Raw genomic sequence first — 21103 nt, forward strand, 5'->3', positions numbered from 1 at the left:
AATGGCGACAAACTTTTACCCTTTAAAACCTCCATAGGTCTGGGGCTAGAATTGCTCTCACTCTACCGATCGCAGCGATACCTCACATGTGTGGTTTAAAAACCGCTTTCATATATGCGTTCGCTTCTGCACGCAAGCTTGGCGGGACAGGGCGCGTTTAAAATATTTTTTTTTTTTCTTATTTTAACTTTTATTTTTATTTTTTTTCACTGTTCTTGTAAAAAAAAAAAATGTGTGTCACTTTTATTCCTATTACAAGGAATGTAAAAATCCCTTGTAATAGAAAAAAGCATGACAGGTCCTCTTGTATATGAGATCTGGGGTCAGAGAGACCTCACATCTCATATTTACACTAAAATGCAATTTAAAAAAAATTTGTCATTTGAAAAAAATAAAAAAATGTCCCTCTAAGAGCTATGGGCAAGGACTTGGAGACAGGTGGGGGCTGGGCGCTATCTTCCCCTCACTCGTCTCCATGTCAGGCCAGGGACAGGTCCAGATCGCTGTCACGGACCTGGCTCCTAGATTCCAAGCAAATTTGTCAACCCCTGCCCTAAGCACACAGCTAAAATAACGAAGGAGTGGCTTCACAACAACTCCATGACTGTTCTTGAATGGCCCAGCCAGAGCCCTGACCTAAACCCAATTGAGAATCTCTGGAGAGACCTAAAAATAGCTGTACACCGTTTACCATCCAACCTGACAGAACTGGAGAGAATCTGCAAGGAGGAATGGCAGAGGATCCCCAAATCCAGGTGTAAAAAACTTGTTGCATCTTTCACAAAAAGACTCATGGCTGTGGGTGCTTCTACTAAATACTGAGCAAAGGGTCTGGATACTTAGGACTATGTGATATTTCAGTTTTTCTTTTTTAATAAATCTGCAAAAATGTCAACAATTGTCTTTCTGTCAATATGGGGTGCTGTGTGTACATTAATGAGGAAAAAAAATGAACTTAAATGATTTTAGCAAATGGCTGCAATCTAACAAAGAGTGAAAAATGTAAGGGTGTCTGAATACTTTCCGTCCCCACTGTACATCTAAAGCCTCGTACACACGATCGGATTTTCCACAGACAAAATTCCAGACTTTTGTACGAAGGGTGTTGGCCAGGAACTTGTCTTGCATACAAACAGCAAGGAATTGTCGGCCAACAAACATGAACGTTGCGATGTACTATGTGGTTTTTCAGCTCTTTAGCGCCACCCTTTGGGCTCTTTCTGCTAATCTCATGGTAGAAGTTTGGTGAGTGTTGATGCATGCCTTTCATTTTGCGCTTTTCAGTTCGTTTTTGAACGGCCGTTCATTAACCAGCCATGTTGTGGAATCGGAGGCGATAACGTGTTATTTATTATTGGCCTTGGAGTTATTGCTTTGACCCAAGTCCAGTCCAGGAACAGGAGGAGGAGGATTTCTTGGACCAAAAATTGGTTGCTTTATTAAAGAGGAAGTAAACCCTGACGAGTTTACTTCCTTTTTCATTCCCTGCAAAGGCAAAGCATAATGGACTACTATGCATCGCATAGTGGAAATGAAAATTCCGCGCTCAGTGCGCCTGCGCGCCGCTGTCTACGGCGCATGCACCATAGACAGCAGTGCCTGTCTTCGGGCAAATATCTCCTAAACCGTATAGGTTTAGGAGATATTTCTTGGACCTACAGGTAAGCCTTAATCTAGACTTACCTGTAGGTCAAAGTGTGTTGTAAGGGTTTACAACCACTTTAATTGTGACCAATTCTCTCATATACTTTTGCTGCGGGAGCTCCAGGAGAATAATCCGGATGATTTTCAGAATTATCTCCGGATGACGGACCCCTGCTTTCACCAACTCTTGGCATTGTTGACCCCCTATATTAGGAAGCAGGAGGCTTTTATTTTATTTTTTACTTGAATAATGATTGATTTTGGTTAAGTTCTATTGGCAGATAGCATGTCTAATTTTATTTTATTTTTTTAATGCACAATAAAAAAAAACAATGTGGAGAATAATACTTGGCTACGTGTTTTACTTCAAATGACAGTTTGGGAGTAGGCAGTTACATTTAAAATTAACAAGGCACACCAGTATAGTTGTATCTTAAAAACTACAGGATAATGGTGTTGTGGTAACTTGCACCAAAAACAAATAAGCATAATAATATTCTTGATATTACTAGAAAAAAAACTTTGAAAATACGTTTGGCAGAACTCCATCAGTATCACCAGCAAAGAGGAAGAGAATTGTGCGCTGCATTTCGAGTTTTCATAAATTGCTGCGTCACAAATGTTAATTCTCCATTATGAGCGCTGGTTTACAAGACCGCCCGCTTCTGACTCTTCCTTGCTTCCGAGCATGCGTGTTTATGCTTTGGACTTTTGTCCTATGGACTTGTGTACAACACGCTCTGAACATCCGACAACAGACCATCCAACATTTGTCCGTGGAAAGTCTGACAACAATTGTCCGATGGAGCCAACAGCCTGTCATCACACAATTCCCGTTGGAAAATCCAGATCGTGTGTACGAAGCTTATGAGTCTTTTAAAAATATCCATACTCCCCGCAGCCACCACCAATAGTGGGAGAGAGTTCCACATCCTTATAGCCCTGACAGTGAAAACCCCCCTGCGCAGTTTAAAACCACTTCTCCAGTCTCATTTTTTTTCCTATGTTGGGATCCCCATTGTAGATCACTACCATATCCCTCTCAAGCATAATTTCTCCAGCGAAAATACATTTTGTGTTTGCAGTCTTTCCTCTAGTCCCCTTATTGATTTAGTTGCCCTTTTTTGGACTCGCTCCAGCTCCAGCACATCCCTTCTGAGGACTGGTGACCAGAACTGGATACGATACTCCAGATCAGGGCTGAAACAACTAATCAATTAATCGATTATGAAATTAATCGATTACTATTTTCATAATCGATTAATTGGCCAGTAACATAATGGGGTTAAAAAAAATTTAAATGAGCCCTTTGTAGTACAAAATAAGCAAATAATTTCTACTGTAAATATTACTCACAGTTCTATAGTAAAAAAATAAAAAATAACCCCTTACAGTAGTAATTATCTGCTAAACGTCTTAGACCTGGTTCACATCTATGTGTTTTTTTTGTTTTGTTTTTTTGCAGAAATGCACTACAGTTCCTTTACATAGTTTCCTATGGGACACATTCACATCAATGCTTTTTTTCAGCCACTGCATATTTGGAAAGGGTCAGGGACTTTTTTTTCTTTTTTTGTGCAAAAACTGTACTTTTTTGGCTCAATATACTTCAATGAAGAGGTTGCAGGAAGGCATGTAATGCGTTTTTTTGCAGCAATTTTTGTTTTTTAATCTGCCCAACAAATTTGGCCAAAAAAAAATGCAAAAACGTAAACCGCAGCAAAATCACGTGCGCAAAATTCAAAATGCACAGCAAAACACTGCAGAAAGAGATCAAAAGCAAACTGCGTAGGTGTGTACCGAGCCTTATGCTGGCCACACAGATCAATTTTCAGACGAGAATATTCATACGAAAAATCTTTGTACATTCGCTGAAAGAATGTTGTTTGACATTTTCACTTGTTTTTAACATTCAGTTTTTAAAATGAATGAAAACCACATACACTGTCTGTAAATTCCTTTTGACCAAGAAGTTTCCTCTTTCCAAATTTTCCTGTCACTTTGGTTGAAAATGAACGTCGATTTGACCTCACTAACGGTTAGAAAATCAAACGAACGTTCTTAAAATTACATTTTCTTTTTTTTAAAGACGTTTGTTTGTTCTTTAAATAAAAAAAATATGATCTCTGAGTCTGATATTTACCACATTCACCCTTTAATAGTATATACAGTATATATCCTAATAGTATATACAGTATATATCTCCTCTAGTGTATCCAGTATATCTCCTCTAATAGTATATACAGTATATCTCTTCTGTCTGTTATTCTCAGAGTGGATTAGATATTTTGCTCCTTAAAGGGATTGTAAAGTGATTTTTTATTTTTTTTTCAAATAACAAACATGTCATACTTGCCTCCACTGTGCAGCTCGTTTTGCACAGAGTGGCCCCGAACCTGCTGTTCTGGGGTCCCTCGTCGGCTGTCTCGGCTTCCTCCCGCAGGTGCTTCTCACGTTCATGCGAGCTCCCTCGCATGGTGAGAAGCACCTGCGGGCGCGCTCCCGTGATACAGCCGGTGGCTATAGCCGCTCGCTGTATCACACGGCCCCGCCCCCCCCGGCGCTCCGCGTCAGTGGATGTGATTGACAGCAGCGTGAGCCAATGGCTGTGCTGCTTTCCATCCATCCACTCCAGCCAATCAGCGGCCAGGCTGAACGGTGGAAAGGACATCGGGGGACGAGTGTGGGATTTTCGAGGGGTGAGGTAAGTAAAACGGGGGGGGGGGCTGGGGGCGCAGGCACTGTCAGATGTTTTTTCACCTTAATGCATAGAATGCATTAAGGTGAAAAAACATTTACCTTTACAACCCCTTTAACCATATAGTTGGTTTATATTTACTACTGCATAGAGATATTTAAGAATAAATTGCCTTTTTTTTTTTTTTTTTTAAACTTTACATATTAATTCAATTATACAACACACTTTTTTTTTTTTTAAGGTTATTAATCGATTAATCGAAACAATAATCGGCCAACTAATCGATTATGAAAATAATCGTTAGTTGCAGCCCTACTCCAGATGTGTTCTAACCAGAGTTTTATAAAGTGTTAGCCCCTGTACACACGGTCGGAGATTTCGACAACCAAATCCGTCAGATTTTGTCGGTCGGATCTTGTCCGAAACTGTTGCATACACACGGTCAGACTAAGTTGTCGAAAAATCCGATCATTCAGAACGTGATGACGTAATTTCGTTACGATGGGACTACATTCAGGCTAGTAGCCAATAGCTTTGATGTAGGAATTTGATCTGAGCATGCGTGGCACTTGGTCCGATCAAAATTCTCTACACATGATCGGAGTATGTCCGATCGGACCAGTTGGTCGGGAAATATTTCCAACATGTTGGAAAATTGGGTCCGACAGATATTCAGACGGAATCAGTCCGATGCATACCACACACAGTCGGATTATCCGACGACGCGGTCCGATAGGACACATTCCGACAGATTCTCCGACCGTGTGTACAAGGGCTTAGGATTATAGTTTTATCTCTGGAGTATATCCTTTTTTATGCATGCTTATATTCTGCCTGCTTTGGTAGCTGCACTTGCCATTGCGTGCTATTACTCAATCTGCCATCTATTAGGACCCCCAGATCTTTCTCCATCCTTGATTCTCCCAGAGGTTTTCCACCTAGTGAATAATTGGCATTTATGTTTTTTGCCCCCAAGTGCATTACTTTACATTTCTCCACATTAAACCTCATTTGCCATTTGTCTGCCCACTCCATTATTTTATTCAGGTCATTCTGCAAAATTTCTATGTCCTGATGTGAGTTTATTGCTCTACTTATTTTTGTGTAACCTGCAAAAATTGAGACTGAGCTATTTATCCCGTTCGCTATCATTTATAAATAAATTGAATAGAATTTAAATAGTTAGCATCCCTATTCTGTGCCACATACCTCAAGGTCAGGCATTACTGACTGTATTAACATGCTGTTCTTCACTGGCAATAGCAGACATCATGCATATGATACAAATCTGTAGTAAATCAGCCTTCGGATGTGCATAGCAAGATCTCAGAAAATATTACCTATTAAAGGGAGTGTGTGAAGGGGGGGGGGTAGGGTTTAGGATTCTATAGACCCGTATGTTCCAGGCCCTAGAAGTCACTATGTCTAAATGTGCGGGAACGTTTGTAGGTCTTTCATTTGTCTGACATATTGTCATTTGGAACACCTATTTGCCTATCCTGTTCCTGTGGGTATTCCAATAGACTTTACACAGGAACAGTACCTATTGGTATGAAGCTGTCATTTTGTATTGAAGCCAAGACTCCAACTTTCCCAGTCTGTCCTGCGCAGTATGAATAATCTCTTCTAGAGATGCACTGAAATTTCAGCTGCCGAAAAATTATCGGCCAAAAGAAAAAACGGCTGATATCAAAAGGGGGGCAGGGTCCCCTTTTGGGGGGCATATGACCGTCACTGGTTAGGCTGCTGGACACTGGTGAGACTGCATGTGACGGGCACTGGTGAGACTGCATGTGACGGGCACTGGTGAGGCTGCTGGGCACTGGTTAGGTTGCTGGGCACTGGTAGGCTGCATATGGCAGGCACTGGTGAGGCTGCTGGGCACTGATAGGCTGCATATGACAGGCACTGGTTAGGTTGCTGGGCACTGGTAGGCTGCATATGGCAGGCACTGGTTAGGCTGTCGGGCACTGGTGAGGCTGCATATGACGGGCACTGGTGGGGCTGCTGGGCACAGGCAGGCTATATATTAGAGGGCGACCGATATAGGTTTTTCTCTGGCCGATGCCGATATTTAGATATCGTGGCGACCGATGGCCGATATGATGGCGATTTTTTTTTTTTTTTGATTTTTTTTTTTTTTTTAGGCCGATGTTAGGCTGATTTTTTTATTTATTTTTTCCTCCCCCCCCCCCCCCCCTTCATCTCATAAAATCTAAGTTGGACACCTTTCACACTGGGGCGTTTTTCAGGTGATTTTGGGATAAAAATAGCGCCTGTAAATTGCCTTCAAAACGGCTCCCCTGCAGTCTGTGTGAAAGCCCGAGTGCTTTCACAATGAGGAGATGCGCTGGCAGGACGTAAAAAAAAAAGAAAATCCTGTAAGCAGCATCTTTGGAGCGGTGTAAACCGCTCCTCCACCACTCCTGCCCATTGAAATGAATGGTCACCACTGCTGAAGCACATGCAATGCGATTTTGCAGCAGTGCTTCACTGCCCCGCTAGCAGCCGAATAGCGGGGCTAAAATGACGGTAAATCGCTGCTAAAACTTGCAGCGTTTTACCGTCAATGCCTGCCCGATCCAGTGTGAAAGCAGCCTTAATAAGTGATGCAGAAAATTTCTTACACATTTATTAAACAAAACAAACCTTCAATCAGTTCACTTGTATGTATAATTTTAGATTAAAAAAACTATTTATTAACCACTTCAATACAGGGCACTTAAACACCTTCCTGCCCAGACCAATTTTGAGCTTTCAGCGCTGTCGCACTTTGAATGACAATTGCGCGGTCATGCTACACTGTACCCAAATGAAATTTTTATCATTTTTTTCCCACAAATAGAGCTTTCTTTTGGTGGTATTTGATCACCTCTACGGTTTTTATTTTTTGCGCTACAAATAAAAAAATACCGAAAATTTTGAAAAAAAAAATGTTTTTTTTTGTTTCAGTTTCAAAACTTTGTAAATAAGTATGTTTTCTCCTTCACTGATGGGCACTGATGGGGCTACACTGATGGGCACTGATAAGGTGGCACTGATGGGCACCAATGTGGCACCAATGAAGTGGCACTGATAGGCGGCACTGATGGGCGACACGGACGGACACTGATAGGTGGCACAAATTGGCACTGATAGCTGGCACGGATGGGCAGCACGGATGGGCATGGATAGGCGGCACAGGTGGGCATGGATAGGCGGCACAGGTGGGCATGGATAGGCGGCACAGGTGGGCATGGATAGGCGGCACAGGTGGGCATGGATAGGCGGCACAGGTGGGCACTCATAGGCGGCACAGGTGGGCACTCATAGGCGGCACAGGTGGGCACTCAGGCGGCACAGGTAGGCACTCATAGGCGGCACAGGTGGGCACTCATAGGCGGCATCGGTGTTATAGTAATGGATGCCAATCAGTGCCAAACAATAATGCATGCCAATCAGTGATGCCCATTGTGGCCACTGATTGGCATCCATTATGGGCACTAATTGGCACCCATTGTGCTGACTGGCACCCTGGTGGTCTAGGGAGGATTATGGATTTTTATTACCTTTTCCCTGGTGGTCTAGTGGTGTCCCTGGTGGTCCAGTGTGGGCATCCTTGGGGGGGCTGTGCTGATAATCGATCAGCACAGACCCCCCCTGTCAGAGGAGCAGCCGATCGGCTCTCCTCTACTCGCGTCTGACAGACGCGAGTGAGGGAAAGCCGATCACCGGCTCTTCCCATTTACACTGTGATCAGCCGTGATTGGACACGGCTGATCACATGGTAAAGAGTCTCCGTCGGAGACTCTTTACCGAGATCGTAGTTGCCGGGTGTCAGACTGACACCCCGCAACAACGATCGCCGCGATGCGCGCCCCCGGGGGCGCGCAGCGGCTCATTATCCTAATCACGTCATATGACGTCCGGTTAGGATAATGAAACCACTTTGCCGCCGTCAATTTGTAATAGGGCGGGCGGCAAGTGGTTAAATACACAAAAACAGGTACTCAAAACTTTTGGACGAAAAAAAAAAAAGGGCTAACTTGCGTTTGAAAGACCTCTGCGCAAATACCGCATCACATAAAATATTGCAACAACCGCTATTTTATTCCCTAGGGTCTCTGCTAAAAAAAATATATATAATTTTTGGGGCTTCTGAGTGATTTTCTAGCAAAATACAGGATTTTTACTTGTAAGCAACAAGTGTCAGAAAAGATTTAGTCTTTAAATGGTTAAACTGAGAACTTCTACACAGGGAGTTCAGCCCATTGAAGAAGAAACATTGCATCACTTTGATCTTTTCTTGGCAGCCTGCCCAGAGAGGAGGAAAGTCCTTCACTGATGTCTTCAGGCAACTTACATTGACTTATATTACAGAAGTCTTTTGCAAGTTGCGCTGAACATGTAATCGGCTTTTTTATCAGCACAATCGGCCGATGGCGATTAATTAAAAAATGCCAAATATCGGCCGATATATCGGTCGACCTCTACTATATATGACAGGCACTGGTGAGGCTGCTGGGCACAGGCAATGCTATATATGACAGGCACTGGTAGGCTGCATATGACTGGCACTGGTTTAAGTTTAAGTAAGGGATTGCAGACATGATACGAGAGATGGTTAGAGAATGCCCTAGCAATTCTACCATTCAGTGTGGATGGGAGAATTGATTGATTTTCTCTTATTCAGCCTGCAGGTTTTACAGTAGAAAAATAGGCTGTCAATGGTCAGCCTTTCATCTCAACAGATATACAGCTATAAGGGTGTAGGGACATTCACATAGCAGGAAGTGCACTGCTATATTTCAGGAGGAATTTAACCCTTTTTTTTGGTTTTGGTTTTTAGTTTTAGAGTGGAGAGGAATTAGAACACCTTTCAGCTTTTATTGCTGTCATTAGGGAGATTCGCACTTTGTCCTGTTTACTGTTATCATTGAAAGTGAAATGAAAGGAAAATACAAAATTTTGGGGTGGCACCAGAACAGGAATAGAGGGGAAATCTTCCAAATCGGGACACTGGTTTTGGTGACAACCAGGAATTCTTTCAAAATGGAGGTGTTTACTCTCACTTCCTGTTTTGGTTTTTGGACAGGAAGTGAAGGAAATCTTCCCTATGGGACACAGGTGGCAAAAAAAGATGTAAACGGAAACTAAGGGATGGTTAGAACCCCTATAAGTTGTTCTAACCATCCCCTTAGTCTCCGTTTACATCTATGCGTATGGGGGTGACAATCGCAGTAAAATTAAGCAAATAGAATCACGGGGACGCCCATCGCTTAAAAGAAACTCATTTACTTTTTTGGCGACAAGCATCCCGAGATTCTGTTTGCATGGTTTTACCGCGTTTGTCGCCCGATGAATCGCAGGAAAAATTGCGACATGTTTGGGGTGCTATTGAAATAGACGGGCAACACACCGGGAAGACACAGGTGTCCCTCAGTTTGCCGCTATTGCGGATCTTGGGGAGAATCGCTGTAATTCCGACTGCAATCTGGAACGTGGAGATGTGAACGGGGCCTTAGGCTCCATTCACAGTTGTACGACTTCAAAGTTGCACCGACTTTGGAGTGCAACTTTGACATAACTTTGGATGGGTGCAATTTTGGGATACGACTTTGGCTTTGACCAGTGATAATAGACAACAGTTACGCAACTGTTGCATTGTATAACATTTAGGTACGACTTTCATGGGACTTTTGAGGGTTAACATTGAAGTCTATGGCCCACAAGTTGCATGAGACCAATGTAATGCATGAACTACTTTGAAGTCGCTGCAACTTTAAGTTGCACATATATGGAAAACATGAGGAATGACTTGCAATTTTGATGTCCAAAGTAGCAGGAAGTCGCACAAGCGTGAATGGAGCCTTATTGTATCCAAAATGAAAAAAAAGTTTTTTTCTTTATTTTTTAGTAGGGATGCACTGATATCGGTGGGGATGACGAGTATTTTCACAAGTATCCATGAAAATTCTACAATTACCGAAACCAACACCATTTGCGGTGTGATTTGAGCCCAAACAAAATAAATAGGCTCAGATCGAGCTGCAAAACAATTGCACGTGATTTGAACAGGAATGCGCTGCGACTCCTGTTCAAAGCGCATGCGGCTTCCCAAACCGCTCCTCTGTGGTTTGTCAGTGATTTCAGCCTGGGATCACACAGGAGCGGTGCTGAAAACTGGATGAGATTGGACAGGAATCCCACTGCATTTCTGTTCAAATCAAATTTCATCCTTTGCCGTGCATTTTGAGCCCATTCATTTTGCATGGGCTCAATCACACCGCAACGGTATCAGTACTCTGTATCGGCGAGTGCCTGACCGAAAGTATCAGTACTCATACTCGTCAAAAAACCCATATTGGTGCAATCCTAATTTCTAGTTTGATAAGGGAATAACATTTTCGGGGTACTGCTTAGGCACAATTAACATGCTAGATGTTCCCTATAACTCTTCCCTGTGTGAGTATAGGTTTCAGAATCTACATACGTTTATGAATTGGATACTCACATATTACCACCCTGGTGGTTTAAAAATGGGCAGTGCCTTATAACATGCAATAATCTACAAACAACCTAAATCCACTGAATACACAGCTCCCAGAGTAATAATTCACTAGACAAATATGATTTATTTATAACCTGTTCATGCAATGTACAAATGTCAACATCTGATTTGTTGGATAAGCTGCCATGTTGACTTTATGGGAGAGCTGCTTCACACACACTTGGCTTCAGTGTAGATGGGGAATGTATGTTGGTTTTTTCTTTTTTTATTATTTTTAAAACTTAAAATAACATTCTATTTTTTTTTTTTTTATATGAAATATTGCAGTCAGAGAAGTTAATCATAAGAACCCCTGTGCACCTTTTGTGCACTTATGGCTGAGAGACCATATTGAAATACAGATAACCTTTAAAAGACAACAAAAAAAACTTCCCAACATCCTGCACTTGCAAACCAAAATTCTGAAATAACCTCTTATGCCGCATACACGTGGGCAGAATTTCGGCCAGCAAAAGACCGATGAGAGCTTTTTGACGAAAAATGCGACCGTGTGTATGCTCTATCGGAATTTAGCTGGCCGAATTTCCGCCAGCAAAAGATTGAGAGAATGTTCTCAATTTTTCAGACGGAAAAAGTTTCTATTGGAAATTCCGATGGTGTGTATGAAATTCCAACGCGCAAAAACTCACGCATGCTTAGATTCAACTACAAGATGGAAGCTATTGGCTACTGGCTATTGAACTTCCTTTTTCTTTTTTCCCCTTGTACGTCACCGCGTTCTTGGCGGTCGGAATTTGGTGTGACCGTGTGTATGCGAAATCCTGTCGGGGAAAACCATCAAGGCTTTTTCCGACCAAAATTCAAATAGTGTGTACGCGGCATTACTATCCATTTGTAATGCCGCGTACACCCGGTCGGACTTTCCGGTAGAGAAGGTCCAACGGAATAATTTCATCGGATATTCCGATCGTGTGTGGGCTTCACTGGACTTCTTTTTTTTTTTTATTTCTTTTTTTCTAAAATTCTGATGGACCTAGAAATAGAACATGTTTTAAATTTTTCAGACGGAATCATAGTTACATAGTAAGGTTGAATAAATACACCAGTCCATCCAGTTCAACTTGGATGAGTGTCTACAATTGTCCCTATCCTGTACATTGAGACGAGAGTTCTAACCCAAAACCACTGTGCCGTCCCAATCAATCAATTCCTATCGGGAAAACCATTCGTCTGTATGTTATTCCAACAGACCAAAAACAATGTAAGGGCAGCTACTGGCTATTGAACTACCTTTTTCTAGTCCCGTTGTACATCATCGCGTTCTAAACAAACGGACTTTGGTGTGATCGTGTGTAAGCAAGTCCCTTTCATCTGAACTCGGAAAGTCTGGTCATGTGTACGTGGCATAATAGAGTTCAGCCACCCTTTCACACTTGTGTGACCTGAAAGTTGTGCGATTTTTTTTATTTTTTTTTTTATTTTATTTTTTTGCTGCGACTTTGATTTGACTTGAAGCAATGCCTGTGTACTCTTGAGGTCTGTGAACCTTAAGTCGCATCAAAGTCAGAGCAAAATAGTGCTGGTACTCCTTGGAAATCATGGGGTACTACTTGCAGTCCTAAGTTGCAGGACGAGTCGCACAAGTGTGAACGGGCCTAAAGCAGTAGTAAACTGCCAGTAATTATTTATTTTTATTTTTTTACTTGAAAGGTAAAGTTATAATGTGCTTGTATGCATCGCATTTTTGCATTCTGCTTGGGATCATAGCCTGCCTGTACTCCAGTGGCCAAGACTTGTGCTGATATGCCCCCCTGAACAGCTAGTCACTGGATTGTACTTCTGTTTCTCTGCTGACCCACCTTCCTGCAGTCTCCACCCCCAGCTCTCTTAGACTCCTTTCACACTGAGGCAATTTTCAGTCATTTTAGCGCTATAAATAGTGCTTGAAAAGTGCCTCCCATTCGGTGCAATGAGTGCTTTCACACTGGTGCATCTTTGGGGTGGCTTGGGAGCTCCCAAAACGCCCCTGCCCATTGAAACAAATTATTTGGAAGCACCACAAACGTGGACTTTTTTCCTTTTTATTTTTTTGCCACTTTCACACTGAAGCACCACTTAAGTGCCAGTCGCTTTTGCAGGTACTTTAGCTGCATTTTTAGCGGCGCTTTTCAGGCGCTAGCGGGGCAGATTTTTAAGGGACGTGACAACTTGACTTTAAAAAAAGGGGGTGGAAAGTCCAGTTTTGTGGCGCTTTCAAATCGCTTTTAACCACTTGCCGAGCAGCCACCGTCCTACTGCGGCAGGTCGGCATGTTCCCGCAAACAGTCGTAGCTGTACATTGGCCCTTTAAGCAGGGATAGCAGTCGTGTGCCCGCTGCACTGCAGGGGTGCCGATGCGCGTGGCCGGCGATCGCAGGCACAAGAGCCAGAACAGGGACGTGTGTGTGTGTGTGTGTGTGTGTGTGTGTGTGTGTGTGTGTGTGTGTGTGTGTGTGTGTGTGTGTGTGTGTGTGTGTGTGTGTGTAAACACACAAATCCCTGTTCTTTGAGGAGAGACGGATCATGTGTTCTTACTAGCTAGGATCAACGATCTGTCATATCTCCTAGTCAGTCCCCTCCCCCAACAGTTAGAACACACCGAGAGAACACAGTTAACCCTATGATCGCCCCCTAGTGTTAACCCCTTCCCTGCAAGTGACATTTACACAGTAATCGGTGCATTTTTTATAGCACTGATCGCTGTATAATTGCCAAAAGTGTCCAATCTGTCTGCCATATGTCGCAGTCTCGATAAAAATCGCTGATCACCACCATTACTAGTAAAAAAAATAAAAATAAATATGCCATAAATATTTCCCCTATTTTGTAGACGCTATAACTTTTGAGCAAACCAATCAATATACGCTTATTGAGATTTTTATTACCAAAAATGTGGAAGTATGCACATTGGCCTAAACTGAGGGAAAAAAATTGGGGGATATTATAGCAAAAAGTACAAAAAAATTGTTGTTGTTGCATTTTGGGAGCGCTATTTAATGCATGCTGCGTATAAAGGTACCGATTTTCTCAATTTCCCCCTGCTTCTCCTCCTTTCCCTCCCGCAGGCATTCAGTGGCTGCAGGAGGAAAATGGAGAGATCGGTTCCTCTATGCCAGTTTCTCAATATTTTTCCAGTCAGTGCACCCTTGAAATATACCCCTAGGTGAATAGGACTGCACTGCAACCACCCTGCAACTGTGTGCATTGCATGCAGTTGCAGCATAGTGATGATGCATTTAAGGGGTTAAAACAGGTGGTCGGGAGGCAACATTTTGCCTCTTTACTGGCTGTCAAATGCCTCTGAAAAGTGATCTGAGTATGGATCACTTTTCAGAGGAACAGCATTTTTTTGCTGGTACAATGAACAAGCAAGAAATAAAAATCAGTTCTGATTTGTACACATAGGGGGTCAGGATTAAACATACACACACACACACACACACACACACACACACACACACCTAAATACATACATGTAAACACACACACCTAAATACATACATGTAAACACACACACCTAAATACATACATGTAAACACACACACCTAAATACATACATGTAAACACACACACACCTAAATACATACATGCATGCACATACATTCACACATAGATGCACATTCACACATGTGCACACACACATATAAATACACATAGATACAGATAGCCTTTTAAAAATCGGCAGTGCTTTACCTTACCTCTTCCTGCTGGGTACTGCACTGTAGGGGGAGACAAAGATTGAAAACTGGCTACAAGGGCGAGTTCGGAGGGTGCTGATAAATGTGGAGTACTCGGAATGGTCAGGGGTGGGAAGTGGGATCCCCCAGGGTTCTGTGCTGGTACCAATTCTGTTTAATTTGTTACTAAACTACCTGAAGGATGGGGTAAACAGTTCAATCTCTAAGCTAAGCGGGTCAATAACTTCTCTGCAGGATGTGGAAACCTTGCAAGAAGATCCGAACAAATTAAAGGGCTGGGCAACTACATGGCAAATGAGGTTTAATGTAGAAAAATGTAAAATCATTTTGGGTGGCAAAAATATGAATGCAATCTATACACTGGGGGAGAATCTCTGGGGGAATCTAGGATGGAAAAGGTCCTAGTAGATGATGGGCTCAGTAATGGCATGCAGTGCCAAGCTGCTGCTAACAAAGCAAACAGAATATTGGCATGCATTAAAAAGGGGGATTAATTCCAGAGATAAAACAATAATTTTCCCGCTCTACAAGACTCTGGTCCGGCCGCACCTGGAATATGCTGTCCAGTTCTGGGCACCGATCCTCAGGAAGGATGTACTGGAAATGGAGCGAGTACAAAGAAGGGCAACAAAGCTAATAAAGGGTCTGGAGGATATTAGTTATGAGGAAAGGTTGCGAGCACTGAACTTATTCTCTGGAGAAGAGACTCTTGAGAGGGAATATGATTTCAATGTACAAATACTATACTGGTGACCCCACAATAGGGAGAAAACTTTTTTGAAAAAGGGAGTTTAACAAGACTCGTGGCCACTCATTAGAAGAAAAGAGGTTTAACCTTAAACTACGTAGAGGGTTCTTTACTGTAAGAGCGGCAAGGATGTGTAATTCCCTTCCACAGGCGGTGGTCTCAGCGAGGGGCATCAATAGTTTCAAGAAACTATTAGATAAGCACCTGAATGACCACAACATACAGGGATATACAATGTAATAGTGACATAAAATCACACGTAGGTTGGACTTGTGTCTTTTTTTTTCAACCTTGCCTACTATGTAACTATGTAGAGAGCGCAGCACACACTGTGCTTTCACTTTATGTCAAATCAGTGTGACCGAACTCCCTGCAGTGCCGATTACAGTTCGGCTGAGGATCGGTCTCGGCCACCCTTGTCACTCCTCCTATCGGGGTATACAGGGGGCCCGGGCGCCATGGCAACCTCAGCGACCCCTATACTTCCACAACTGGGTCCCAACCCGCCCCAAAGATGCTGCTTGCAGGAGGACTTTTCTTAATGTCCCGCAAGCGCACTGCCCAAGTCTGAAAGCACTCATTGCACAGAATGGGAGGCAGAGTTCAGGTGCTTTTCAGGCGCTATTTCTAGCTCTAAAACACCTAAAAACTACCTGAGCATGAAAGGGGTCACGTGACCTTAAAAAATCTATCCCACTAGTGCCTGAAAAGCGCTGCTAAAACACTGCAAAAACGGCCAGCGCTTCAGTGTAAAAATGGCCTAAGCCACTTATGCAGCTGAGGACAGAGGTTATGTGATCACAAAAAGAAAAAGGTACTTGGAATGTTCTATAAATATACACAAATCTTTTCCCTTGCCTTCCTATTTGAATGTGAATGGGTTGTTTTACAACTCTTTAAAGAGGAACTGAAGTCTGCTCACATAATTTGTAATACAAACATTTTTGTAGCCTCCCTCCAACCACTTTGCATATTATTTTATATATACTGTGATTCTGTACTTGCCAAATAATAAGCTGTTGCCTGTTCACTTCCTGGATTTACACAGAGGCACACCTCCTGCTCTGCAGCTCTCATTGGCCCTCTTATGTCTCATCCCCCCTCCCTTTCTGGCAAACTCTCACCAGAGAGAGAGAGAGAGCTGTGCATGATGTGATGAGCTGTATAAGGTACTGTATTTACTACCAGAAAAAAAAAAGTTTTACTTTCCAAAGTTAAAACAAGGGCGGAAGATTTAATAGATGGAAAGATGAAAAAATAACTGAAGTTCCGCTTTAAGCATTATCACTCCTAATAGAGTAAAACTATGTTTTTTTTTTGTTTTTTTTGTTTTTTTTAATACATTTGTGGTGTTTGTTGATTATAGGCTGGCAGCCACGTTATTTTGTATTGGACGGAGGCATCTTATCATACTATGACTCTCAGGATGATGTTGGGAAAGGAAGTAAAGGAAGCATAAAAATGGCTGTGTGTGAAATCCGAGGTACGATTTTCATTATTTTCGTTCTTGATGATTTGTATATCACTATAGTATTAGCTTCTTCTGTTTAATAGTTGTAGACATGTCACTGGAGAAGTGGTTGAGGGGGTGTACATCTCACCTAGGTTGCTACACAGTGTGAGATGGTAAGTCCAGGATGGATCAGTTTCTCAGCAGCAATATGCTGCTGAGTTGTTATTTAATCTTGCCGGGCCTGGGTTTATATGGAATGGCAGGTAGGTTTGGTAGAGGGACCTGTCATTCCACACCCCCCATCCCTCGATCCAGTTCTGGGTTTTGGATCAGGTGAGCTTTGATCCTAATTAGCCTGGGAAGGTAAAGGCTCTGCGGGCCTGCAGGTGTTTGCTCTCGGCCAGGGAAACGAACAGTCTGTGTGTTTGAGGAAGCTGCAAGCACAGCCACTGCTGGAGCTAAAATCCACCCTGCGATATCCAGGCGAAAGACGCTGTGTTTGTAAGTGTCAGATAGGTGAGAAGAACCTGTTTAGTAAGCGCCCAGCCGGGCTAGGTTGTTTTGTTTTGTTATTATTTTGTTCCTGTTATACACAAGAAGCACGGTGTTGCTGTATACTTTGTTTGTTGGACTGTTTGTACCACGAATAAACGCCAAGGTCTGCTTTATAAATTCCAAGTCTGCTGTGAACTGTGTCCAAACTCACCCTACCCCGGGAAGATCCCTTACATAGTTCATATAGTTTAATGACTGAGGAAGGGACCTGACTTGCATCTTTTAATTGGAGAAGACTGGGCATGAATTAAGCCCCAATAATTGATAACGTGATACAAGACTCTACACTTAGAACATAGTAGTAATGTTAGTTCATACAGGGACTTTAACTAAAACAATAAAATCTTGACATAGTTTCTAAGAAATGAGGATGGGGGACTTTTACCGGAAAATATTACTTTTACCAGCGTAAAAGTTGTGTCAGCATTAAATACAATAGCCTAGTAATGGGGGAAGTTTGATATATCCTAGAGGTAGAAGAATGGTGTCAGAATCAGGAATTTATTCCTCCAATATAAAATTAACTTTAAGGATTTGTGAGTGCCTTAGAGCCGGGATCTCCAAACTTACTAAACAAATGGCCAGTTTACTGCCCTTGAGGATTTAGGAGGGCTGGACGGCGACCATCAGGAGTGGAAAATATCCCTGTATCAGTGGGAACAGGGCCGGTGCTAGACTATTTTGCGCCCTAGGCAAGACCAGCTACTTGCGGGGTCTTGTTCCCCCCCCCCCCCCCGTCCCACCCCAAAAAAAAAAAATGCATGACTTTGTGCAGTGTCATTAAATAAAAGCACAATACACTCTTTGATCAAAGATCCCAGTGTGTATTGTGTGACAATCTGTCGGTGTTTTTTATATATATATATATATATATATATATATATATATATATATATATATATATATATATATATATATATATATAATGTTTTTATTATTTCACTATGTGCCCTTATATATTAGTGGCCACAGTGGTGGTACACCAGGGCCCGATCGCAAGTACGACCTTTGCGACCTTGGTTGTTCGGCCTTGATTAAGAGCATCATGGACCCGCTGCTGAGGATTTTGTTGGGCCCTGGATTATGAAGCCCATTTACTGTATGCTACATTAATATTTTCTCTACAGCCTTGCCTTTATTAACCACCACTTGTGCCTAGGCATTCCTTCCATCAACACCTACTGCACCTGGGACCCCTTTCCTCATTATCTACTGTGGCTGCAGCCTCCTTTGCCTTACCACCCACTGTACCTACAGCCCTCTTCACTCAACACCCAACATGCCTGGGCTCCCCACCCCTCACTATCCACCATGCCTAGGTACACCTTCCTTCACCACCTACCACGCCTGTAGCCCCCCTTTATTGCAGAAATATAACAGGAGATGGTCACAGACTGCAAAACATACTACAGGAGAAGGTCAGAGACTGCAGACGTGGTACAGGAGAAGGTCAGCGACTGCAGACGTGGTACAGGAGAAGGTCAGCGACTGCAGACGTGGCACAGGAGAAGGTCAGCGACTGCAGACATTGTACAGGAGGAGGTCAGCGACTGCAGACGTGGTACAGGAGGAGGTCAGCGACTGCAGACGTGGTACAGGAGGAGGTCAGCGACTGCAGACGTGGTACAGGAGGAGGTCAGCGACTGCAGACGTGGTACAGGAGGAGGTCAGCGACTGCAGACGTGGTACAGGAGGAGGCCAGCGACTGCAGACGTGGTACAGGAGGAGGTCAGCGACTGCAGACGTGGTACAGGAGGAGGTCAGCGACTGCAGACGTGGTACAGGAGGAGGTCAGCGACTGCAGACGTGGTACAGGAGGAGGTCAGCGACTGCAGACGTGGTACAGGAGGAGGTCAGCGACTGCAGGCGTGGTACAGGAGGAGGTCAGCGACTGCAGGCGTGGTACAGGAGGAGGTCAGCGACTGCAGGCGTGGTACAGGAGGAGGTCAGCGACTGCAGACGTGGTACAGGAGGAGGTCAGCGACTGCAGACGTGGTACAGGAGGAGGCCAGCGACTGCAGGCGTGGTACAGGAGGAGGCCAGCGACTGCAGACGTGGTACAGGAGGAGGTCAGCGACTGCAGACGTGGTACAGGAGGAGGTCAGCGACTGCAGACGTGGTACAGGAGGAGGTCAGCGACTGCAGACGTGGTACAGGAGGAGGTCAGCGACTGCAGACGTGGTACAGGAGGAGGTCAGCGACTGCAGACGTGGTACAGGAGGAGGTCAGCGACTGCAGGCGTGGTACAGGAGGAGGTCAGCGACTGCAGGCGTGGTACAGGAGGAGGTCAGCGACTGCAGGCGTGGTACAGGAGGAGGTCAGCGACTGCAGGCGTGGTACAGGAGGAGGCCAGCGACTGCAGGCGTGGTACAGGAGGAGGCCAGCGACTGCAGGCGTGGTACAGGAGGAGGCCAGCGACTGCAGGCGTGGTACAGGAGGAGGCCAGCGACTGCAGGCGTGGTACAGGAGGAGGCCAGCGACTGCAGACATAATACAAGTGTGTTCTAGCAGTCACCACTGTGGAAAAACATTGCTCACTGCACTAGTGGTGTGAAAAAGTGTTTGCCCCCTTCCTCATTTCCTGTTCCTTTGCATGTTTGTCACACTTAAGTGTTTCGGAACATCAAACCAATTTAAACAATAGTCAAGGACAACACAAGTAAACACAAAATGCAATTTGTAAATGAAGGTGTTTATTATTAAAGGTGAAAAAAAATCCAAACCATCATGGCCCTGTGTGAAAAAGTGATTGTCCCCCTTGTTAAAACATACTATAACTGTGGTTGTCCACACCTGAGTTCAATTTCTATAGCCACACCCAGGCCTGATTATTGCCACACCTGTTCACAATCAAGGCATCACTTAAATAGGAGCTGCTTGACACAGTAAGGTCCACCAGAAGATCCTTAAAAGCTACACATCATGCCGAGACCCAAAGAAATTCAGGAACAATTGAGAAAGAAAGTAATTGAGATCTATCAGTCTGGAAAGGGTTATAAAACCATTTCCAAAGCTTTGGGAATCCAGCGAACCAAAGTGAGAGCCATTATCCACAAATGGCGAAGACATGGAACAGTGGTGAACCTTCCCAGGAGTGGCCGGCCGCCCAAAATTACCCCAAGAGCGCAGCGACGACTCATCCAAGAGGTCACAAAAGACCCCACAACAACGTCCAAGGAACTGCAGGCCTCACTTGCCTCAGTTAAGGTCAGCATTCATGCCTCCACCATCAGGAAAAGACTGGGCAAAAATGGCCTGCATGGCAGAGTTCCAAGGAGAAAACCACTGCTGAGCAAAAAGAACATCAAAGCTCGTCTCAATTTCTCCACAAAACATCTTGATGATCCCCAAGACATTTGGGACAACATTCTGTGGACCGATGAGACAAAAGTGGAACTCTTTGGAAGGTGTGTGTCCAAGTATATCTGGCGTAGAAGGAACACTGCATTTCATAAAAAGAACATTATACCAACAGTAAAATATGGTGGTGGTAGTGTGATGGTCTGGGGCTGTTTTGCTGCTTCAGGACCTGGAAGACTTGCCGTGATAAAAGGAACTATGAATTCTGCTGTCTACCAAGAGATCCTGAAGGAGAATGTCCGACCATCTGTTCGTGTACTCAAGCTGAAACGAACTTGGGTTCTGCAGCAGGACAATGATCCTAAACACACCAGCAAGTCCACCACCGAATGGCTGAAGAAAAACAAAATGAAGACTTTGGAGTGGCCTAGCCAAAGTCCTGACCTGAATCCTATTGAGATGTTGTGGTATGACCTTA

At 43.7% G+C, this 21103-nt stretch overlaps 1 protein-coding gene across 1 annotated transcript in view; it reads left to right on the forward strand.

Annotated features, from left to right (window-relative positions):
• Nucleotides 1–21103, forward strand: part of LOC143983773 (pleckstrin homology domain-containing family A member 3-like) — a 67335-nt gene that overhangs the window by 14792 nt on the left and 31440 nt on the right. The window contains exon 2 of the mRNA XM_077483829.1: nucleotides 16684–16800. Within this exon, the coding sequence (XP_077339955.1) occupies nucleotides 16684–16800 (117 nt within the window). The remainder of the gene's footprint in view (nucleotides 1–16683; nucleotides 16801–21103) is intronic.

Source organism: Lithobates pipiens, unplaced genomic scaffold, assembly GCF_037356315.1.
Source record: "Lithobates pipiens isolate NorthernLeopardFrog02 unplaced genomic scaffold, aLitPip1_a1.2 Scaffold_16, whole genome shotgun sequence".
Taxonomy (NCBI): domain Eukaryota; kingdom Metazoa; phylum Chordata; class Amphibia; order Anura; family Ranidae; genus Lithobates; species Lithobates pipiens.